The 20,341-nt window shown below is 41.7% G+C and overlaps 1 protein-coding gene across 1 annotated transcript in view; it reads left to right on the forward strand.

The window, feature by feature from the left end:
* The window catches only part of BLTP3A (bridge-like lipid transfer protein family member 3A), a 59,214-nt gene that overhangs the window by 27,996 nt on the left and 10,877 nt on the right, over nt 1–20,341 (forward strand). Inside the window, exons 2-14 of the mRNA XM_060615251.3 lie at nt 345–507; nt 609–647; nt 1,353–1,444; nt 3,831–4,020; nt 4,337–4,477; nt 4,908–5,078; nt 5,757–5,949; nt 13,492–13,578; nt 14,113–14,283; nt 14,669–14,808; nt 15,215–15,356; nt 15,618–15,811; nt 16,013–17,469. Of these exons, the coding sequence (XP_060471234.1) occupies nt 345–507; nt 609–647; nt 1,353–1,444; nt 3,831–4,020; nt 4,337–4,477; nt 4,908–5,078; nt 5,757–5,949; nt 13,492–13,578; nt 14,113–14,283; nt 14,669–14,808; nt 15,215–15,356; nt 15,618–15,811; nt 16,013–17,469 (3,180 nt within the window). The remainder of the gene's footprint in view (nt 1–344; nt 508–608; nt 648–1,352; nt 1,445–3,830; nt 4,021–4,336; nt 4,478–4,907; nt 5,079–5,756; nt 5,950–13,491; nt 13,579–14,112; nt 14,284–14,668; nt 14,809–15,214; nt 15,357–15,617; nt 15,812–16,012; nt 17,470–20,341) is intronic.

A 20,341-nucleotide genomic window follows, 5' to 3' on the forward strand; every position in this document is an offset into this window, starting at 1 on the left:
TGAGGCTGCTTTGTCTTCTAGTTTTGTTATAAGTGTTATCCGTGGGCTTCTGGTGTTGCTATCTAGTTGCTCTGTTTTTATGTGGGGATTCAGAAATATCAAAGGTCTATATTGCCACTGCTATAGCCATTTCTCCAGAATCACTTGAGTAGAAAGGTGATACAATCATGAGTAGAATGATAGGTCTCACCTAACATCTTACTTGGCATAGAGACAGTGTGGTCATTAGTCAACATTTGTTCTTTAACTTTCTCTTTTCTCCAAACTAAAAAGCGTTATTGGCTATAATGCCCATTTAGTGGATTTCCATAGAAATAATACCTTCTTATTTTTACTTTTTTCAGGTTCACCAAAAATCTTTCCCCAGACAAAATCAATTTGAGCACTCTGAAAGGGGAGGGTCAGCTGACGAACCTGGAGCTAGATGAAGAGGTTCTACAGAATGTGCTGGAGCTACCCACCTGGTTAGCCATCACTCGGGTCTACTGCAACAGGGCCTCCATCCGGGTGAGAATGGGGGTCAGAGTGCTATTGCTGTCCTTGGCCAACAGGCATGCTTTATTGAGGGACAGCTCCCACAGCCCTGAGTCTTTGCTTTCTTCTTTCAGATCCAGTGGACAAAGTTGAAGACACATCCCATATGCTTGGTAATGGCTTTTCTTGATTGCAAGTAATCACATGGGGATGGCTGGGGTCAGGTTTTAAAAGATATGAGAGAAGATGGGGAGGAGTCCTGATAGGCTATCCTTTTTGGGAGTGATGATTGCTCTTTCTGGCTTGTCAGCTTCTCTCTCAGACAGAGTGACTACTGTCTGGGCTTATTCTGGTATTGCTATGAGGTATAATGTTAACATTGAGACACAAGACCCAGGAGTCCTGAGTTGCTTGTTTTGCTTTTTGTTTTTTATAACAAATTTGCTACCCAGGTTCTACTTTTACATTTCCTTTGGAATCCTGACAGAGGAAAAATGAGAAATGTAGTTGATGTTGACTGTCGGGTGATTATCAACTGAAAGCCCTTCATCAGTGAAAGCCCTGATCCACGCATGCCTTTACTCAAAGAGTGGAATCCCCAGGAATAGTAATCTCTGTAACTTGGATTTATGTTTTAGTTTTCTGCTATGAGCTAATCCCATACTTGTCATGGAGTTCTGCTGCTAATGGACATGGAAGAGGGAAGATGAGGCCTCTCTTTGCATTTCAGTTTGTTCATTCATTCGACAGACATTTAACGTGTGCCCACTGTGGGCACAGCACTCAACTAGGCATTAGAGTATAGAGATGGGTAATCCGCAGCGTGTGCTGTGTGGGTTTTTGTGCAGATGCTTAGCTCTTCGTGGCTTTTATTTCAGTGTCTGGATAAGGTAGAGGTGGAGATGAAGACATGTGAGGAACCTCGGCCCCCCAATGGACAGTCTCCCATTGCCCTCGCTTCAGGACAGAGGTTAGTTGCTAATGGCCCTATTATTTCCAATATATTAACTGTTCCATATCAACTTTTACTAAAAAACAAAAGCTTTTGGGGTGCCTGGATAGCTCAGTTGGTTGAGTGTCTGACTCTTGGTTTTGGCTCAAGTCATGATCTTACGGTTAGTGAGTTCAAGCCCCCCGTTGGTCTCTGCGCTGATAGCAGAGACTCTCCCCACCCGCCTTTCCCCTCTCTCTGCCCCTCCCCCGCTTTCTCACTCTCTCCCAAAAACAAATCAATAAACATTTAAAAAACAACCTTTTTGGGGCACCTGAGTGGTTCAGTTGGTTGAGCATCTGACTTTGGCTCAGGTCATTGATCTCACAGTTTGTGAGTTTGAGCCCCACATCGGGCTTGCTGCTGTCAACCTGTCAGCACAGAGCCCACTTTGGATCCCCTGTCCCCCTCTCTCTTCTCCTTCCCCACTTGAACTCTTCCAAAAAATAAATAAAGTCATTGCTGTACCTAAGGTCATCGAGGTTTTCTCTTATGCTGTCTTCCAGGAATTTAATATCAGTTTGTTTAAAATTTTTAAATTGTTTTTAAATTTATTTTTTAATTATATAAAATAAAAAGTTAAAGTTCCAAAGTTAAAACCATAAAACAAGATATGTTATACGTATGTATGTTTGTGTTGTCCCCTTTTTTACATAAAATACCGTGTACCATAAACACTTTCCACATTGGTTTTTCTTTTAAAAACATATCCTGGAGATCAGTCTATAGAAGTATATAGAGCAACGTTCCTTATTCCTTTTTTTTTTTTTTTAAAGTAGGCTTTATGCCCAGTGTGGGGCTTGAATTCATGACCCGAGATCAAGAGTTGCATGTTCTGCCATCTGAGCCAGCCAGGCACCAACCCCCGCCCCATTCCTTTTTGAATCTACAGAATACTCAAAATATTTTCAGGAGGCATCGTAGTTTCTATAGCCTGTTCTCTATTGATAGATATTTGAATTATTTCTAGTTTTCTTGCTGTTACAAATAGTGCAGCAATAAATGACCTTGTTCGTGAGTCACTTAGTATTTTTCCAGCATATTTTAACTCTATTTTTTTTTAACTTATTTATTTATTTTGAGAGAGAGAGAGCCGGGGAGGGGCAGAGAGACAGAGGAAGAAAGAATTGCAGGCAAGCGCCATGCTGGCAGTGTGGAGCCCAACACGGGGCTCAAACCCACAAACCATGAGATCATGACCTGAGCCTAAACCAAGAGCCGGAAGCTTAACTGACTGAGCCACCCAGGTGCCCCTTCCAACATATTTTAAAAACCATTTTATTGAAATATAATTCACATACCATAGAATTCATCCATTTGAAGTGTATGGTTCAATTGTTTTTAGAATTTACACCAGGTTGTACAACTATAACCACAATCAATTTTAGAACATTTTAATCACCCAAACAAACCCCATACTACCTATTAGCAGTCACTCCTCATTGTCCCTTGTCTTAGTGCTAGGTGACCATTAATCTACTTTCTGTATCTATTCTGATCATCATTCTGATCATCCTATAAATGGAATCATTTACTCTGTAGTCTCTTATAGCTGGCTTCTTTCACTTAGCATAATATTTTCAAGGTTTAGATGTATTTTAGCACTATCACTACTTTATTCCTTCTTGTGGGCAAATAATATTTTATTGTATGGATAGATATACCACATTTGATTTATTCGTTCATCAGTTGAGGGACATTTGGGGTGTTTCTCCCTTTTTTGCCAGCATATTTTGGGATAGATTCCTAGAAGTGGGACTCGTGGGTTAAAGGGAAAATGTATGTATAATTTTAATAGTAATTGCTGAATTACCTTCTATAAGGATATAATTTTATGTTCCCATCAGCATTGTGTACTAGTTCTTGTTTTTCCAGAGACTTGTCAATAGAGAATATTGTCAGGCTATAGGATTTTTGCCTAATCTAATAGATGACACATGGTGTTTCAGTGTAGTTTTTTGGTAAATTATATTGAAGTGTACCATATTGAAGAACACAAATCATGTGTATATAATAGTTGAGTGATTCTTTACAAAGTTAACACATCAAGAAACAGACTACTAACTTCCAGAATCCTAGAAGTCTCCTGTGGCCTTTCTAGTTATATCCACCCCCAAGGATCACTTTCATTGTGATTTGTAACACCATACATTAGTTTCCCTAGTTTTAAAGTTATGTAAATGTAACCATATAGTATGTCATCATTTCATATGTATATATGAAAAGAGAAAGAAAGAAAGAAACCATCCACAGTTCTAGCACCCAAAGAGAGACACTGTTAATAATCTTGTCTGATGTCTTCCAGCACAGAGTGTGCACAGACTCTCACATGATTCTGAACATTGGTCTGCCTCATTTGTTGTAGCGAGTATGGCTTTGCCGAGAAGGTGGTGGAGGGAATGTTCATCATCGTCAATTCCATCACCATCAAGATTCACTCCAAGGCCTTCCACGCTTCTTTTGAATTGTGGCAGCTCCAGGGCTACAGTGTCAACCCCAACTGGCAGCAGAGTGACCTCCGCCTCACCCGCATCACTGACCCCCGCCGAGGAGAGGTGACAACCCTAGTATTGCAAGAGAAGAGAATGGGGAGATCCAGAATAGGACTTCTTTTTAAAGGATACTGTTCCTGCTTTGGGGATTTCCTCAGATATTGCCCTTATTCCTGTGAACCCAAGAAGCCCTTCTGTCCAGTGTTACTGCTGCATCCTTTCCTCACTTAGGGATCTCTATTCCGCTGCATTCTATTGGTGGGATCCCAACCGAGAATGGTGGGGGTTTCTGCTTTGCCAGTCTTTTCCCCCTTGGACTTACTGCCTCTTGGTTAATTTCATCCACAGAATTAAGGGAATTTACTCTCTCTCCTTCCAGGTTTTAACATTTAAGGAAATAACTTGGCAAACACTTCGAATTGAGGCAGATGCTACCGACAATGGTGATCAGGATCCAGTCACCACTCCATTGAGGCTTATTACCAACCAAGGCAGGATCCAAATAGCCCTCAAAAGAAGAGTGAGTATATTTTCTGCCCTCATGAAAACTTCCATGTTTTATTCTCCTACACATCCTGGGAGTTGGTATTTTCTCTTGGAATGTTACTGGCTCTAGGAATGACAATTGAAAAGGACAGGCCTGTAATTTAGTGTTGCACAGAACATTTCTGTGAACATTTCCACCTCCTTGTCATCTGTATTTTGGAAACCACAGTTTTTACCCATATACAGGGACATGGACCTAGGCACCTAGCAGTTCACTTTTCTTGCTTCTTGTTAATTGCAGAAAACATTAGTAGCTTTGTAAGAAATGGACTCTCCACAGTGGTTGTTGCTTTCCTTTCATGTTCTGGGGATTAAAAGCCATTTCTGAAGTTAACTGGGCAAGAGTCACTTTGAGTTGGAATAATACAAGACGTTGAACTTCATGTTCTGTGTGTCTCCTTCAGACCAAAGACTGCAATGTGGTAGCCTCCAAGCTGATGTTCCTGTTGGATGATCTGCTCTGGGTGCTGACTGACTCACAGCTCAAGGCTATGATGAAGTATGCAGAGTCGCTGAGTGAGGCCATGGAGAAGTCAGCCCAGCAGAGGAAGAGCCTGGCCCCTGAACCTGTACAGGTTAGAGGCGTGGGGCTAGGGAGATGGTAGGCCAGACCTAATTCATATCAACATAGGTGGAGTCTAGACTTTACTAGGCTTATTTGGAGCATTTTTCATTTACTTCTAGATGTGCATAGGTTTTGTTTGTGTGTCTGATTTATTTATTTATTCTGTTCATTGGGTGCCTCCAGTGTGTTAGCTTATTACATAGTGCTGGCCACTGGAAAGGGAGAGTATAATAAACTTCTTGTTTTTGTCCTTGGAGCTTTCACTGTCTTAAAATACTTACTGTCAACAAGCTATTACAACATGATGTGTATAAAGGTAGACACTGTGCCATGAGAGCACAAAGAAGAGGCATCTAACTACACAGACCGAAAGGGGTCATTTAAGAAAGACTTCCTGTAGGAGGTGTTTTGGCATCAGTGAGCTAAGTCCTGGGGGGGTCAAAGCTTGGGGGGCAATTCAAACTGAGAACAGAACTCTGACAATTACCACACTAATTATAATTAGGCTTTTTGCAGTTTGGGTTATTTAGGTGGGACAGACCTACGTGAGCTACCAGGTGAACACTTACGAAAGGGAAGAGTCATCTTGCTAAAATGTGGTTTTCTTCAGACTGAAATAAAGCTTAAGAAAGCCTGTGAGGAGCCTGCCTGGGTTTGGACTTCTTATTTTTCTCTCTGTCACATATAGATCACTCCACCTGCTCCCAGTGCCCAGCAGTCCTGGGCCCAGGCGTTTGGTGCCAGCCAAGGCAGCAGCAACAGCAGCAGCAGCCGCCTCAGCCAGTACTTTGAGAAATTTGATGTGAAAGAGTCCTCCTACCATCTGCTCATCTCCCGCCTGGACCTGCACATTTGTGACGATAGCCAGTCTCGGGAGCCAGGTACCCTGTTTGGCCTGAGCCTGGGCTGGGTGGTCCATCACTGCCTTCAGCTCTGGACAAAGCTTCGGGATGGAAGGCTCTTTTCAAGATGCCATGGAGCACTTTGGTTGGCTTCCCTTAATCAGGGCATTCCTTGAGCCTCAGCCTCTGTGGCATCTCTGTTTTTGTTGGTGTGAGGTAGTACTCTTTAGCCTTAAGGCAGCAGGACCACCTGCAATACTTAATAAAATACAGGTGCCATGCTATTCCTAGACCTCCCTAGGTCAGAATCTTCAAGGGTAGAGCTCAAGCATTGTATACTTTCTTTTCTCCCCAGTGTCCCTTGGCCAATGCTGACCACTGATAGAAGCTATTAGGAAAGAAAATTCAAGTATAGGAAACCCCAGAATTTTCAGATTTTTGAGTCAATTTAAATAATTTTTATGTGTAAATGCCCTCTTCCCAAGCAGAGAGGTTATGTTGTATTCTCGTCATGCTTTTACATTCATTAGGGCCATTGGTATTACATACACGTATATGTTTTATTCAAAATGAAAAAGGAATTGACTCATTTTGTCTTCATGAGTCTTGGGGAAATCACTTAGCCTCTTGCTTAACCTCTTTGAGTTTCATCATTTGTGAACTTGAGTTAAATCATATCTTACTCGTTTACCTCATTGGTTGTTGTCAGGCTCAAATGAAATAATATACTGAATTGGAAGACCTTAATTATAGGCACATGCTCAGTATTATTATTCCTTTGCTGCCTCTTCCTTTAATACTCTGCCTGTATTTCCTTTATACTCCCCTTTGCACCAGCTCTTGGCTTTAGATGCTCTCATATGGTAGATTTTTCTTGTGCTGCTGTATCCTTTCTGAGGGTTAATGTCTGCCTCTTTAATGACCCCTAGACTCAGTTTCCTTGGGGGAACTTACCTTTTCTTCCTGGGGCACCAAGCAGCATTATCTTTCTTGCTTTGCTGTTCTGTGGTGTTGAAGTGACTTCAGTCCCTGTCTACTCCCACTCTGAGAGAGCTGAGAGGAGCAGTGACAACATAAAGATTGCTTTTGCGACCACAAGAAATAAATTGCTCACTGGTTAGCCACCCACTTATTTTGGAAGTTCTTTGCTAAAACGATTATTGTTTTGTTTGGTTGTTTCTTCCAAGTGTTACTATAAAGGCTTTGGGTTTTTTCCTCTTGTTTTGTCTTGGATCTTTTCATAGGTCTTTATTAAGAGTGTATTATTGAGAATTTGACCCTTTTGCTTGATGAGGAGTATTTAGCACTGTCGTCTTCATGTGACAAGGTCCCATAACCCACACTAAGATGTAAATGACTACCCTCCCTTGCAGTCCCTATTTATTTATTTATTTATTTATTTATTTATTTATTTATTTAGCTAAATTAATATATTTGCTGGAATTTAAGAACTTTTTGTATGAGATAGTTTTAGATAGGGAGAAAACTTCCAACCTGCCATACCCAGGTGTGATGTATGACTCTGTAAAGGAATAAGGAACAGTTCTTGTGAATTTGACTCTTCTCCTGGGATCTGGGGAGAAAAGGGAAGGGAGAACTAGGTGGCACAGAAAGCATTCTAAAGTTCTCTGGAATTGTTCTGTCTAATATGCAGCCACATATGACTACTGTTGGCTGATCCAAATTGAGGTTGGTTGCAAGTGTAATTTCCACATGGGATTTTGAAGATGTAGTAGAATAAAAGAGTATAGAATACCTTGATAATTATTTTCATATTGGTTATATGTTGAGATGATAATATATTGATTATATTGGTTTAAGTTGTATGTATTGTTAAAATTAATTTCACCTTTTTAAAAAATTGTTTTCCATGTAGCTACTAGAAAATTTAAAATTATTTATGGCTCATGTTATATTTCTGTTGGATAGCATTTTTTTCAAACTCTCTGTCTAGTATGGTAGTCAATAGCCATGTGTGTCTGTTAAAATTAAAATAAAATAAAATGAAAAAATCAGCCCCTAATTTGCACCACCCACATTTTAAGTACTCAGTGTAATCTACAGACCATAGAAGATATTCATCATCACAGAAAATTCTTTTGGACAGTGCTGCTCTAGAGGCTCCTTGCTACATCTACCTTCTTTTCTCATTAAGGGACATGATAGCCTGGGATGTTGGGCCCTTGAGTAACACACTTACCTATTCTGTGGCATTAGAGGTGAAATTATTGGAAACTGGGTGGGTCCTTGGGCACACCTTGGCTTGAGGTGGGGCAGCACTATCTCTTAAAATTCAGAAAAGCAGGGCACCTGAGTGGCTCAGTTGGTTGAGAGTCCAACTTCAGCTCAGGTCATGATCTCACAGTTCATGGGTTTGAGCCCCACATCAGGCTCTGTGCTGACAGCTCAGAGCCTGAAGCCTGCTTCAGATTCTGTGTCTCCCTCTCTCTCTGCCACTCCCCCACTCCTCTCTCTCTCTCTCTCTCTCTCTCTCTCAAAATAAATAAACATTAAAAAAAATTCAGAGAAGAGGTTAGTGGTTGATGGAGAAAAGAGTGTCACCGCTTTTTTTATTTTATTTTATTTTATTTTATTTTATTTTATTTTATTTTATTTTATTTTTATTTTGGGGAGAGCACAAGCAGGGGAGGGGTAGAGAGAGGGGAACAGAGGATCTGAAGTGGGCTCTGCACTGACAGGCTGGCAACAGTGAGCCCAGTGTGGGGCTTGAACCCATGAGCCATGAGATCATGACCTGAGCTGAAATAGGAAGCTCAGTTGACTGAGCCACCCAGGCACTCCTTACTTGCTTCTTTTTAACTCTTTTTCGTCTGGATGAGGCCTGTGAGCTAAAAACTTTCTTTCTTTATCTCTCTTAAGGCCAAGCTTTCCTCATCCCACAGCTCATTGGAGAACTTTAGTCATTTATGGACACTATTTACCATTTATGTCCCATATCTGATTATGTATTTATAATTAAATATGTTGGTGACTGCTAATTATATTTGATTTTGATTTCAATTCTAGACCCTATTTTAATATGCTCAGTCTATGTAGTTTATTGTTCTTTTAGGTCTGAATAACTCCATTGGAGGGAGCGTTGCCATGAAACTCTCTCCCTCCAGTGCCTTGGGCATGCATTTTTAACAGGGATGGTATCACCCAGCAGCAGATGAAAACTGACTCTTTCCTTTTAAGCAGCTTTATTGAGATCTAATTCACATACCATACAATTTGCCCATTTAGAATATACAACTTAGGGGGTTTTAGTATATTTATAGGGTTGTATAATCATCATCACTACAGTCTAATTGTAGAACATTTTTGTCCTCCCTGAAAGAAATCATGTACCCATTAGCTGTCTCTTCCCATTTTGCAACTCTAAGCAACCACTGATGTACTTTCTGTCTTGATTTTTGCCTGTTCTAGACATTAAAAATTGGTTCCTTGGTGAAGTGTGGGGGTGAAAAAAAATTTTAGCTATAACACTGGTTTGTACCCTTCTAAAGCTTAATCCCTACATGACAAAACTTTAGTCCTTGGTATTTAATTTCTTTCTTTGGGTTTTCTTGGATATCACATGAGGAGCACTGACACTGAGTTCATGGAAGATACACAAAATATGGAAGATCACTGCTAAAAACTATGGTGAATAGATGGCTGTGATTAGAGGTCTTTCTCCCAACTGATTGCTTAATCTCAAAGTCATATGGTAAGAGGTGGCCCGCACATGCCGGTTGGCTGACTTGTCAGTGTTGTTTCTGTTTGAGCCTTAGTGCTTTTGTGGTTTGAACTTTAAGAATTAAATAGGGGCGCCTGGGTGGCTTAGTCGGTTAAGTGACCGACTTCAGCTCAGGTCATGATATCGCAGTTCATGGGTTTGAGTCCTGCATGGGGCTCTGTGCTGACGGCTCGGAGCCTGGAGCCTGCTTCAGATTCTGTGTCTCCCTCTCTTTCTGCCCCTCCCCCACTCGCTCTCTGTCTCTTTCTTTCTCTCAAAAATTAACAAAAAATGTTAAAAAAGGAATTAAATAAAAAGTCTATATTTTAAAATTATTATTATTTTAAATATTTATTTATTTATTTATTTATTTATTTATTTAACTTTTATTTATTTTTGAGACAGAGAGAGACAGAGCATGAACAGGGGAGAGTCAGAGAGAGGGAGACACAGAATCCGAAACAGGCTCCAGGCTCTGAGCTGTCAGCACAGAGCCCGACGCCGGGCTCGAACTCAGGGACCGCGAGATCATGACCTGAGCCGAAGTCGGCCGCTTAACCGACTGAGCCACCCAGGTGCCCCTTATATTTATTTATTTTTGAGGAGAGAGAGAGATAGAGAGCAAGCAGGGAGGGACAGAGAGAAGGAGAGAGAGAATCCCAAGCAGGCACCATGCTGTCAGCACAGAGCATGATGCGGTACTCAAACCCACGAACTGTGAGATCATGCATGACCTGAGACGAAATCAACTGACTAAGCCACCCATACACCCCTATATTTTATTATTTAATTCTGCAGGTTATTCAGCAAATCATGAATTAAGTGCTGAAAAGAAAAAATATCGACTCAGTCTGAATGAATACCTAGCAGCTAGTTAAGCTAAAAGTTATCTTCTTGTATCAAGCAAAAGTTAAGTTAAATTTGCTAAGGAGTGCCTGGCTGGCTCAGTAGGTAGAACATATGATTCTTGATCTCAGAGTCTTGAGTTCAAGCTCCATGTTGGTCATAGAGCTTACTTGAGCTTACTTTAAGAAAAAAAAGTTCACCGGGGCGCCTGGGTGGCGCAGTCGGTTAAGCGTCCGACTTCAGCCAGGTCACGATCTCGCGGTCTGTGAGTTCGAGCCCCGCGTCAGGCTCTGGGCTGATGGCTTGGAGCCTGGAGCCTGCTTCCGATTCTGTGTCTCCCTCTCTCTCTGCCCCTCCCCCGTTCATGCTCTGTCTCTCTGTGTCCCAAAAATAAATAAAAAAAAAAGAACGTTGGAAAAAAAAAGAAAAAGTTTGAAAAAAAAAAAAAGAAAAGAAAAAAAAGTTCACTGACATTAATTTTAAGAAATTTATTTAAATTTTCCTTTGTTTTGCTAAAAATGCTTTTGATAAAAATTAAAAATAAAAATGAATTTTTTTCTCTTTCTGTATTCAAGAAAAAGAAAAGAAACAAAAAAGAGAAAAAAAAAGGAAACCATTTGAAAATTTGAAAAAGTGAATACACTGAAGTAGGCTAAAATAAAATGATGGAAGTAAAATAGAATTTGAAAAAATTTACACAAAAGTAAAAAATATAGTAAAAAAAATTAAAGAAAAATATTTTTAATAAAAATTGAAAATAAAACTTTTTCTGTATTCAAGAAAAAGAAAATAGTGAAAAAAAAGAAAATTGAATAGATGGACCTGCTGCTGAATTCTGTGGTTCAGGTTGTACAGATTGTTGTGTTAAATCTCAAATCAGTTTTCTAGGTGTGCAGGATGGTTTAGTCTTGGTCTAGCTGTATGTCATGGATGCGAGACACAAAAAACTTCCATGCTGTTCCACCATCTTCTAAAAATACTTTTGAATAATTAAAAGTTTGATTATATTGCTGTTATGTGTTTCTGTATATTGCTAATTTGCATATATAATTTGATACATTATGACTTATATAAGAAATACATTTCATTACAGGGTTTGCAGGAAATATAGTTATTTATTTATTTATTTATTTATTTATTTATTTATTTATTTCTAAGTTTATTTATTCATCTGAGAGAGAGTGAGCACATGCAACCTGGGAAGGGGCAGAAGAGATGAGAGAGAGAAAGAATCCCAAGCAGGCTCTGCACTGCCAGAGGGGAGCCTGATGTCGAACTTGAACTCACAAACTGTGAGATCATGACTGAGCCAAAGTCAGATGCTTAACCTCCAGGAAATATAGTTATAAAGTTGTTAAAAATTAATAGCTTTAAGTTTTTAAATTTTAATTTTAATTTAAAAGAATTAGTCTTTCATAACCCTGCACTGAATAAAAGGAGTAAACTTTATGCTTATCCTTTTTATGTATAAAGCACAGACATAGGGGCGCCTGGGTGGCTCAGTGGGTGAAGCGTCTGACTTTGGCTCAGGTCATGATCTCACAGTTTGTGAGTTCGAGCCCTGTGTTGGGCTCTGTGCTGATAGCTCAGAGCCTGGAGCCTGCTTCTGATTCTATGTTTCCCTCTCTCTTCCCCTTCCCTGCTTGTGCTCGCTCTCTCTCTCTCTCTCTCTCAAAAATAAACACTAAAAAAACCACAACACACATACAGTACATAAACATATATAGTATACCTGTGGTATGAAAATTTTATGGAGAAGGGGGCAATTAGGGAAAAAATGTCTAAATGGGCTTAGAGATAGTAATAATAAACAAAAAGGTTGAGAAACAGGAACACGAGTGTAGGATGGTGATTAGTTCAGAACTTGGGGTGGTAAAATCTAGATTGGGTGGAAATGACCTTCCTGGTTGTAGGTGTATCAGCTTACACCTAGAGGATTCCATGGTATTTCCCTTCACCCTAATAAGAGATAGGATAGAAGTGTAGAACATAGAAAGGTAGGTCAGATAATATGATATGTAGGAGAAATAGTTCCTACTCTAACTACTTTGTTAACAGTTCTTATAGATGGAGAGATAAGGTAGAAATAGGGAAAGTTGATTCATTTAGTAAGAATTAAATGTAAATTCAAGGTAAACATAATACATCATTTGACTTAATGCTAAAAATTCCAATGTACCTACAATATCTTCTATGCATATTTTACAATGTCCTTGTTACTACAGTGTTTTAGTGTTCAATGACAGCTTGGAGCCTGGAGCCTGCTTCAGGTACTTTGTATGTACGTGATTGCTTAATTAGCTCTGAAGCCAGGATGTGAAAGGAAATAATGGGGGTTCTGTTTTTGGGGGAATTTGACTTATGCCTCTCCAGGTATTGTGCTGAGGCAGAACAATCCTGGCATTGCTAGGTTTGGGGGAAGCAATCTTACCCTTGGGGTAAGGGTTTTAGAGTGTATCTGTGGAAGACCTAGGACTGTAATTCATGAATCCTGAGTTTTGAAATGTCTTTTCCTTTCTGGAAATCTGGCAGCCATTTACAGAAATAATGCAATATACATTTTGGGGGTCTTGTCTGTTGATTTTTATAAACCAGAAGAGGAGGGCCTCAGCCTTGCAAGTCACCGGTCATCATGGTCTTTCAATTGCACTTGTGTATCAATCAGGCTTTGGAACTGATCCTCAAGAGCATTTTTTTTTTTTTTCAACGTTTTTTTGTTTTTTTTTTTTTTTTTATTTATTTTTGGGACAGAGAGAGACATAGCATGAACGGGGGAGGGGCAGAGAGAGAGGGAGACACAGAATCAGAAACAGGCTCCAGGCTCCGAGCCATCAGCCCAGAGCCTGACGCGGGGCTCGAACTCATGGACCGTGAGATCGTGACCTGGCTGAAGTCGGACGCTTAACCGACTGCGCCACCCAGGCGCCCCCTCAAGAGCATTTTTAAGTACTTAAAGTGGTGTTTCGGCTTCTTTGTTTCTTCTGCCACTGTTCATCCTTATTTTTCTTTTATAGGTGTCTCTGCAAACAGACTCATGGGTGGTGCAATGCAGCTTACCTTCCGCAAGATGGCCTTTGACTATTACCCCTTCCACTGGGCAGGTAGGACAGTTCTGCATGGCAGCAGTCCTGGTGCTGCCCAGCCACACATGTACTGAAGACAGATTCCTGGATTCATCCCTGACTGCCCAGCAGGCGGGTGCCAGGAATTTCAGCTCAGAGAGGTGTTGGGAATAGCCCTCTTGAAGAAGACATCTTCTGGAAACTTGCAGGGTCTGCTGTTAATGATTCTTTAGGAGTGATAAAGAAGGAGTAGGAGGAGAGGCAGTGCTTGAGATTTTGCTTTTGACTCTATGTTCTGCCCCTACTTCCAGCAGTTTTAGAGCCTCTCTAATAGTCCATGGTCAAAGATGGTGACAGTCAGCAGCTGGTCTTTAGGGAACCTTAGGGAAAAATCACATATGGAATCCAGAAGAACTTGAGTTGTTCTCACTAGATGATTTTTACTTATCCCATAGAAATCTGCATTGGGATACAGGATCAGATTCTGAACTATGACTATACCAATGGAAGGGAAAAATTGGGATGTTGGATCGTGGTCTTGGACTAAAATCTTCTTGCTTCTTTGTTGCATAGGTGACAGCTGCAAACATTGGGTACGGCACTGTGAGGCCATGGAGACCCGAGGCCAGTGGGCCCAGAAGCTGGTGATGGAATTTCAGAGTAAAATGGAGAAGTGGCATGAGGAGACGGGTCTCAAACCTCCCTGGCACCTGGGGCTGGACTCTCCCTTCCGGAGGAAAGCAGGTAGGTTACAAAGAGCTGGAGGACTCCCATTGCTTAGCTTCTTGCTAGTTACCTTTGAATATCCAGTGAAGATAAAGCACTGGACTAGCTAATTATCCCAACCTCATCCCATGGAGAGATATCAGTGACTTTTTTTCTTTACAGAGTCTTAGTTGTCTTCAGGAATAGCTGCAGTGTAGAAGAGAGGCTGTTACCTCCTTTATTCAGTAGGCTGTTGCGTTGGTCTTAAGGAGAGTATGAATTTTGAGTTCCTAGGCGCTAGGCAGTGTTAAGCTCTCTTTCCTACCTATAGCCTTAACAATCTTAGGATTTTTACTTTTAATTCTATTAATAATGAGAGTTGAATGTACCCGATTATCTTTCCTACCTTCTTGTTTTTACTTAGATTCTCTCTCCAGTCCTCAAAAGAACTCCCTTGAGAGAAGCCCCTCTCAGGGCCGACAAGCTGCTTTTCGGCCTCCAGCATGGAATCGCTTACGTTCTAGCTGCATGGTAATACGGGTGGATGACTTGGACATTCACCAGGTGAGAAGCCCAGGACACAGGGAGGCATGGTTGGAAAGGGGTCGAGCAGTTCATCTGGCAGGCAGCAGATGTGAGCAAGATCGTGGAATTCAGGGGCTGCTTCCCTTACTTCTGAGTGGATTGACACATTGGTCTGTTTCTTTCTGAGCATGGCTGCTGAGATCAGGACCTGGGATTTCCCCAGTTTCCTCTGAATACCCCACTTCAAACCTTCCCCTGAGAGAAATGAACTTGCAGATGGTGTTAGGCAGGTGTGAAAATGCCTGCAACACGTGTGAAAAAACCTCTTCTCCCTGTGACAGATTTTGGAAGGATTGTAGTGGCTTTACACAACCTCAGGAAATTGAGGAAATTCTATTCTGTATGCTGAACAGATTCTAACAGCAACTTGTGTGTGATTATGTAGGTTTCTACAGCTGGACAGCCAAGTAAGAAGCCATCTACACTCCTTTCCTGTAGTCGCAAACTTCACAACCTACCCACTCAGGTCTCTGCCATTCATATTGAGTTCACAGAGTATTACTTCCCCGATAATCAGGAGCTTCCAGGTAAGCATCTCATCTGGTTGGTCACTTCTTACTGTTTAGCTCATGCTCTTCACATTTGCCAGCCTTGGGGCCATGGCTTATATTCTCATTTGACGTTAGGAATTGTAGGTGTTTGAGTTAGTTGAGAACACCTTTGTTACAAACTCTTCCTTGTATGAGAATGCATCTTTGCTTTCTTCATAATAAAATGAATTTTAGCTGGTAAGTAAGAGTCAAGGTGCTACTTTGTACATGGCGATTCCTTTTTTTTCTGCTTTCCAGTTCCCTGTCCCAATCTCTACATTCAGTTAAATGGTCTGACATTTACTGTGGATCCTGTCAGCTTGCTCTGGGGAAACCTCTTCTGCCTGGATTTATACCGCAGCTTGGAGCAGTTCAAAGCTATCTACAAGCTGGAAGATTCAAGCCAGAAAGATGAACACTTGGATATTCGACTAGATGCCTTCTGGTTGAAGGTAGGGGAGAGTGGGATTTCGTTCCCTGTTGGCAGCCATAGTTGCATTTCTCCCATGGCTATAATCCAGGGTTCTGCTCTGTCCCTTTGATACAAGAAAAACAGTGTCACACCCCAAATAGTCTTTCACATGTGTATCAATGATAGGTTGCAGAGCTACTCAGATGTCCATTCTGAATCGGGTTTCATTTTCTCTCTGAAGGTGAGCTTCCCGCTGGAGAAGAGAGAGCAGGCTGGGTTGCATCGTCCTCAGGCCCTTGTCTTTTCTGCATCAGGCATGACTGCCACCAATACGCGTCATGCCCCACATTGTAGTTGTCTAGACCTCCAAAGTCTCTTCCGAGGTTTTGCGGCTGCTGAGTTCTTTCATTCCAATTATGTTCACTTTCCCAAGGTTCCAGGTGGCTTTAGCCTTCTGCACATGCTTTTTTTACATCATGCTTTCCAGATGGATTCCCGCCTTCCTCAACCCAGTACCCTCCCTCCCCAGAGGCTTAAGGCTTCCCAGGATCTCTGGTCCATCCACTTCACCCAGATCTCCTTGGATTTTGAGGGAACAGAGAACTTCAAAGGCCATACCTTGAATTTTGTGGCCCCTTTCCCCTTGTCCATTTGGGCCTGTCTGCCCCTCCGCTGGCAGCAAGCTCAGGCACGGAAGCTCCTTTTGGCCACAGAAGGGAGGCTGAAACCATCAGCTAGCTTTGGCAGTCCTGTCCAGTCTGAGGTCCTTGCCCCAGACACTGTGTCCCATCAGAGGTCAAAGACTGAACATGATTTGAAAAGCCTGTCAGGCCTTACAGAAGTCATGGATGTTTTGCGAGAAGGCAGCAGTAGTGTGGACAACAAAGGGCCTCTGACTGAGCTCGAGGATGCAGCAGATGTTCACATGCTTGTACACTCCCCTGCACATGTCCGTGTGAGGCTTGACCATTACCAGTACTTGGCTCTACTGCGCCTGAAGGAGGTGCTACAGGGTCTTCAAGAACAACTGACTAAGGATACAGAGGCCATGACCGGGTCTCCCCTGCAGGACCAGACAGCTTGCATTGGGGTCCTCTTCCCCAGTGCTGAGGTGGCTCTGCTCATGCATCCTACCCCTGGGACTGTTGAAGCTGACTCGGCAGGTTCAGATACCACCAGCCTCATAGATTCAGAGTTGTCTCCTTCAGAGGATAGGGAGCTGAAGTCTGATGCCTCTTCAGACCAGGGCCCAGCAAGCCCTGAGAAGGTTCTGGAGGATAGTGGCATTGAAAATCTGGATGCATCCCAGGATAGGCCATTGCCTCTCCCTAGCAATGGAGAACTACAGGATTCAGATTCTCTTGCACAGCAGGAGGCAGGGAAGGGCCATGAGGCAGTCGATTCCTTGCAGGCCAAGAGACTGAGCAGAGCTCAAGCATCCACCTCACCGGCTGTGTTGAAGCCCCCAAGTGGCAGGGATACCACTGTGAATGGACAGGCTGAGCTCATCCCCTTGAAGAACATTGAGGGAGAATTGTCAAGTGCTATTCACATGACCAAGGATGCCACAAAAGAGGCTCTCCATGCCACTATGGACCTCACCAAGGAAGCTGTGTCCCTGACTAAGGATGCCTTCAGTCTGGGCAGAGACCGAATGACCTCCACCATGCACAAGATGTTGTCCTTGCCCCCAGCCAAGTGAGTGGTTCTCTGCCTCCTTCATTCACCCTATTTCTTCCTCCTAGCTCTGATCATTGGGCTTAAGGCCTCCTGCTGTGTGTACTTTTAGTTTGGGAAGCACCATCTAGTCCAGGACAATGTATAGCATGGCCTCTTTAATGTGGCAAAGACTTTAGTTTTCAGTGCTACCTGTAGGGCAGTGGAAGAGTTTTCAGGCTACCAAGAGGATATAGGTATGCCAACTGTAGAGACTTATTTTTAGGACTACCTCTAATTCTGTGATAGAGGAAGAGCCAGAAATTGGATTTTCACATGCCTCCATGTATCTTAGCCTATTCTTGGGGAGTTTTCAAGTCAGCATTTATTGCTTCATAGGATCTTCCCTCCTCTTTCACTGAGTCACCATTATTGATACAGATAGGCCCAGAATAATAATGAATAATAATAATGATATCTGGCATCTGCATGATATTTTATTCTTTTTAGTGGTCTTTCATGTAGTATCTTGTTTGATTTGATCCCCACAGCAGCCCCATGAGATAGTTACAGAAATTTGTATCCTCAGTTTATAGCTGAGGAAACTGAAGTTTTAGAAAGGATGAGCCTATGAATCCTTTATCTTATAAGTAGAGAGGTTGGGGCTTTGGGTTTGCTTTCTGGTACACCTTATCAATGTCTGCCAGAGTTAGAGAAGGAAGAATTTCATCTATTTTATCTATTTATTCAACAAAAAAAATTTTTTTCAACAAAAATTTTTTGAGCCCTGACTCTGTCCCCAGCTCTGTGTTAGGCACTGAAGATGCAGTGGGGAGTAAGCAGAAAAACACAGAAATGCACAGTCAGAAGAGTGGAAAGGTATGGATTTTTCCATGGGTGCCTTGTGGTTTTAGGAAAGATAATGAAGGCTATGGGAAATCTTTGTTGGGGACTCTTTGTGGTTTGAGGATCATGGTTTGAAAATCAGTGGCTTTAGAGCTTTGTCTAAGTGGATTGTGGGTCTAAATGGGTCTCTGAGCAATGCCAGTTCTCTTAGGCACAGATAGCCTAGGAGGAAGGAGAAGGGAAACTTAAAGGGATAATAGATATACTAACACTAGGCAACATTTATTGAGTGCTTTCTGTGTGTCAGGCACTGTCCTGAATACTTACAATATTAATCCATTGAATTCTTGTACAACCCTGAAGGCAGGTACTAATATCAGTCCCCCTTTTACAGATGGGGAAACAGACTTAGGGAGGTAAGAAACTTGTTCAAGGTTGTATAACTTGTGAGTGGTAGGGTGAGGATTGAAAGCCTGGACTCCAAGTCACCAAACGTGCTGCTTTTTCTAAATGGAGAAGCGTAAGGGAGATGGGAAAAGAGGAGAGGTGGTAAAGAGAAAAGAAAGGTGTGTGTGACACCAGCCTTTTTTGAAACACCAACCTTGACTTCTGACTTTCCAGTCCCATGGCCTCTTCTCAGTCCTCCCTGTCCTTGACAGCCCTGTGTGGCAGCCAGCCCTGCAGTCATCCTGAATGCCTGTGGCCCTGTCTGGCCACTCACACTACTCAGAAGGAGCCAAGAAAGCTTGGATGCTCTCTTCTTCCCCTTATCCTATAAACACAACTGTTCCACGGCGCTAGGCTGTCTGTATTCTGATTGCTTTTGCCATAATTTTATGTTTTAAATTATAAAAATGATTTGTGTTCATTTTGTTAACAATGTAGAAAAAGAAGAATAAAGAAGAAAACAAAGTCACTTGTGACAACACTATGCAGAGATAGCCACTATTTACATTTGGATCTATTTTCTTCCAATTTTTATACATATACCTGTGTACCCATGTGAATCCTTACCTGTGTATACACACATAGTATACACAAATACTGTTTTTTTTGGCAATAGAATTATATTATTTCTATATCATGTAGAAAACTTCCAGTTTTATTCACTTAATGTTTTAGTGTGAATAATTTCCCATTCATTAGGCATTTGAATACATAATTTTTAATTGCTCTATTGTATTCTAGCAAATGGATGTGTCCTAATTTATTCATTCATTCCACTATGGGCGGGCTTTAGCCTGTTTCCAGTTTTTCTCAGGTAGAACCAATGCTGTGTCAAATGCCCTTATTTTTGTGAATATTACTCTTTTATGCATATCTGAATCTTTAGAATAAAAATCCAGAAGTGGGTTATTATTGGGTCAAACACTACAAACATTAAAAAAAAAATTTTTAATGGTATTTTTGAGAGAGAGAGACAGAGATGAGTTGGGGGTTGGGGGGGGTGGGGAGAGGGGGTGAAAGGGAGAGAGGGAGACAGAGAATCCAAAACAGGCTCTAGGCTCTGAGTTGTCAGCATAGAATCTGATGCAGGGCTCCGACTCAGAAACCGTGAGATCCTGACCTGAACCGAAGTCAGATGCTTCACCAACTGAGCCACCCAGGTGCCCCAAACTACAAACATTTTTTAAGGTTCTTGATGTATTTGCCAAGCTTCAGGAAGGTTTATATCAGTGCATTTTTTTTAATACTTTCTAAGTTATTTTATCCATCTCTCACTTCTGCTGTGGTCTATATTTTCGGTTCTGACTTTTCTCCCCTGCTCGTCATTTAAAACTATCTACTGCACGTAGTTCTGCATGGATTTTCCAGGGTGTGTCGAGCCTCACATACATAAAGCTAAATTCCTTATCTCTCCCCAGACCAGTTCCTTTCTTTTCTTCAGTAGCATCATTCTCCTGCTTGTTCAAGCTCTGTGTTTTAGCTCTGCCTCTTTCAGTCATTTGTCAAATTCTGACTGTAATCCCCAGAGCAGTGGTTCTTAAAACTGAAGCATGCTTCAGAATCACCTGGAGGGCTTGTTAAAACACATTGCTGAGCCCCAGTCCCAGAGTTCCTCATCCAG

The sequence above is a fragment of the Panthera onca genome, chromosome B2 (assembly GCF_046562875.1).
Source record: "Panthera onca isolate mPanOnc1 chromosome B2, mPanOnc1 haplotype 2, whole genome shotgun sequence".
NCBI lineage: Eukaryota > Metazoa > Chordata > Mammalia > Carnivora > Felidae > Panthera > Panthera onca.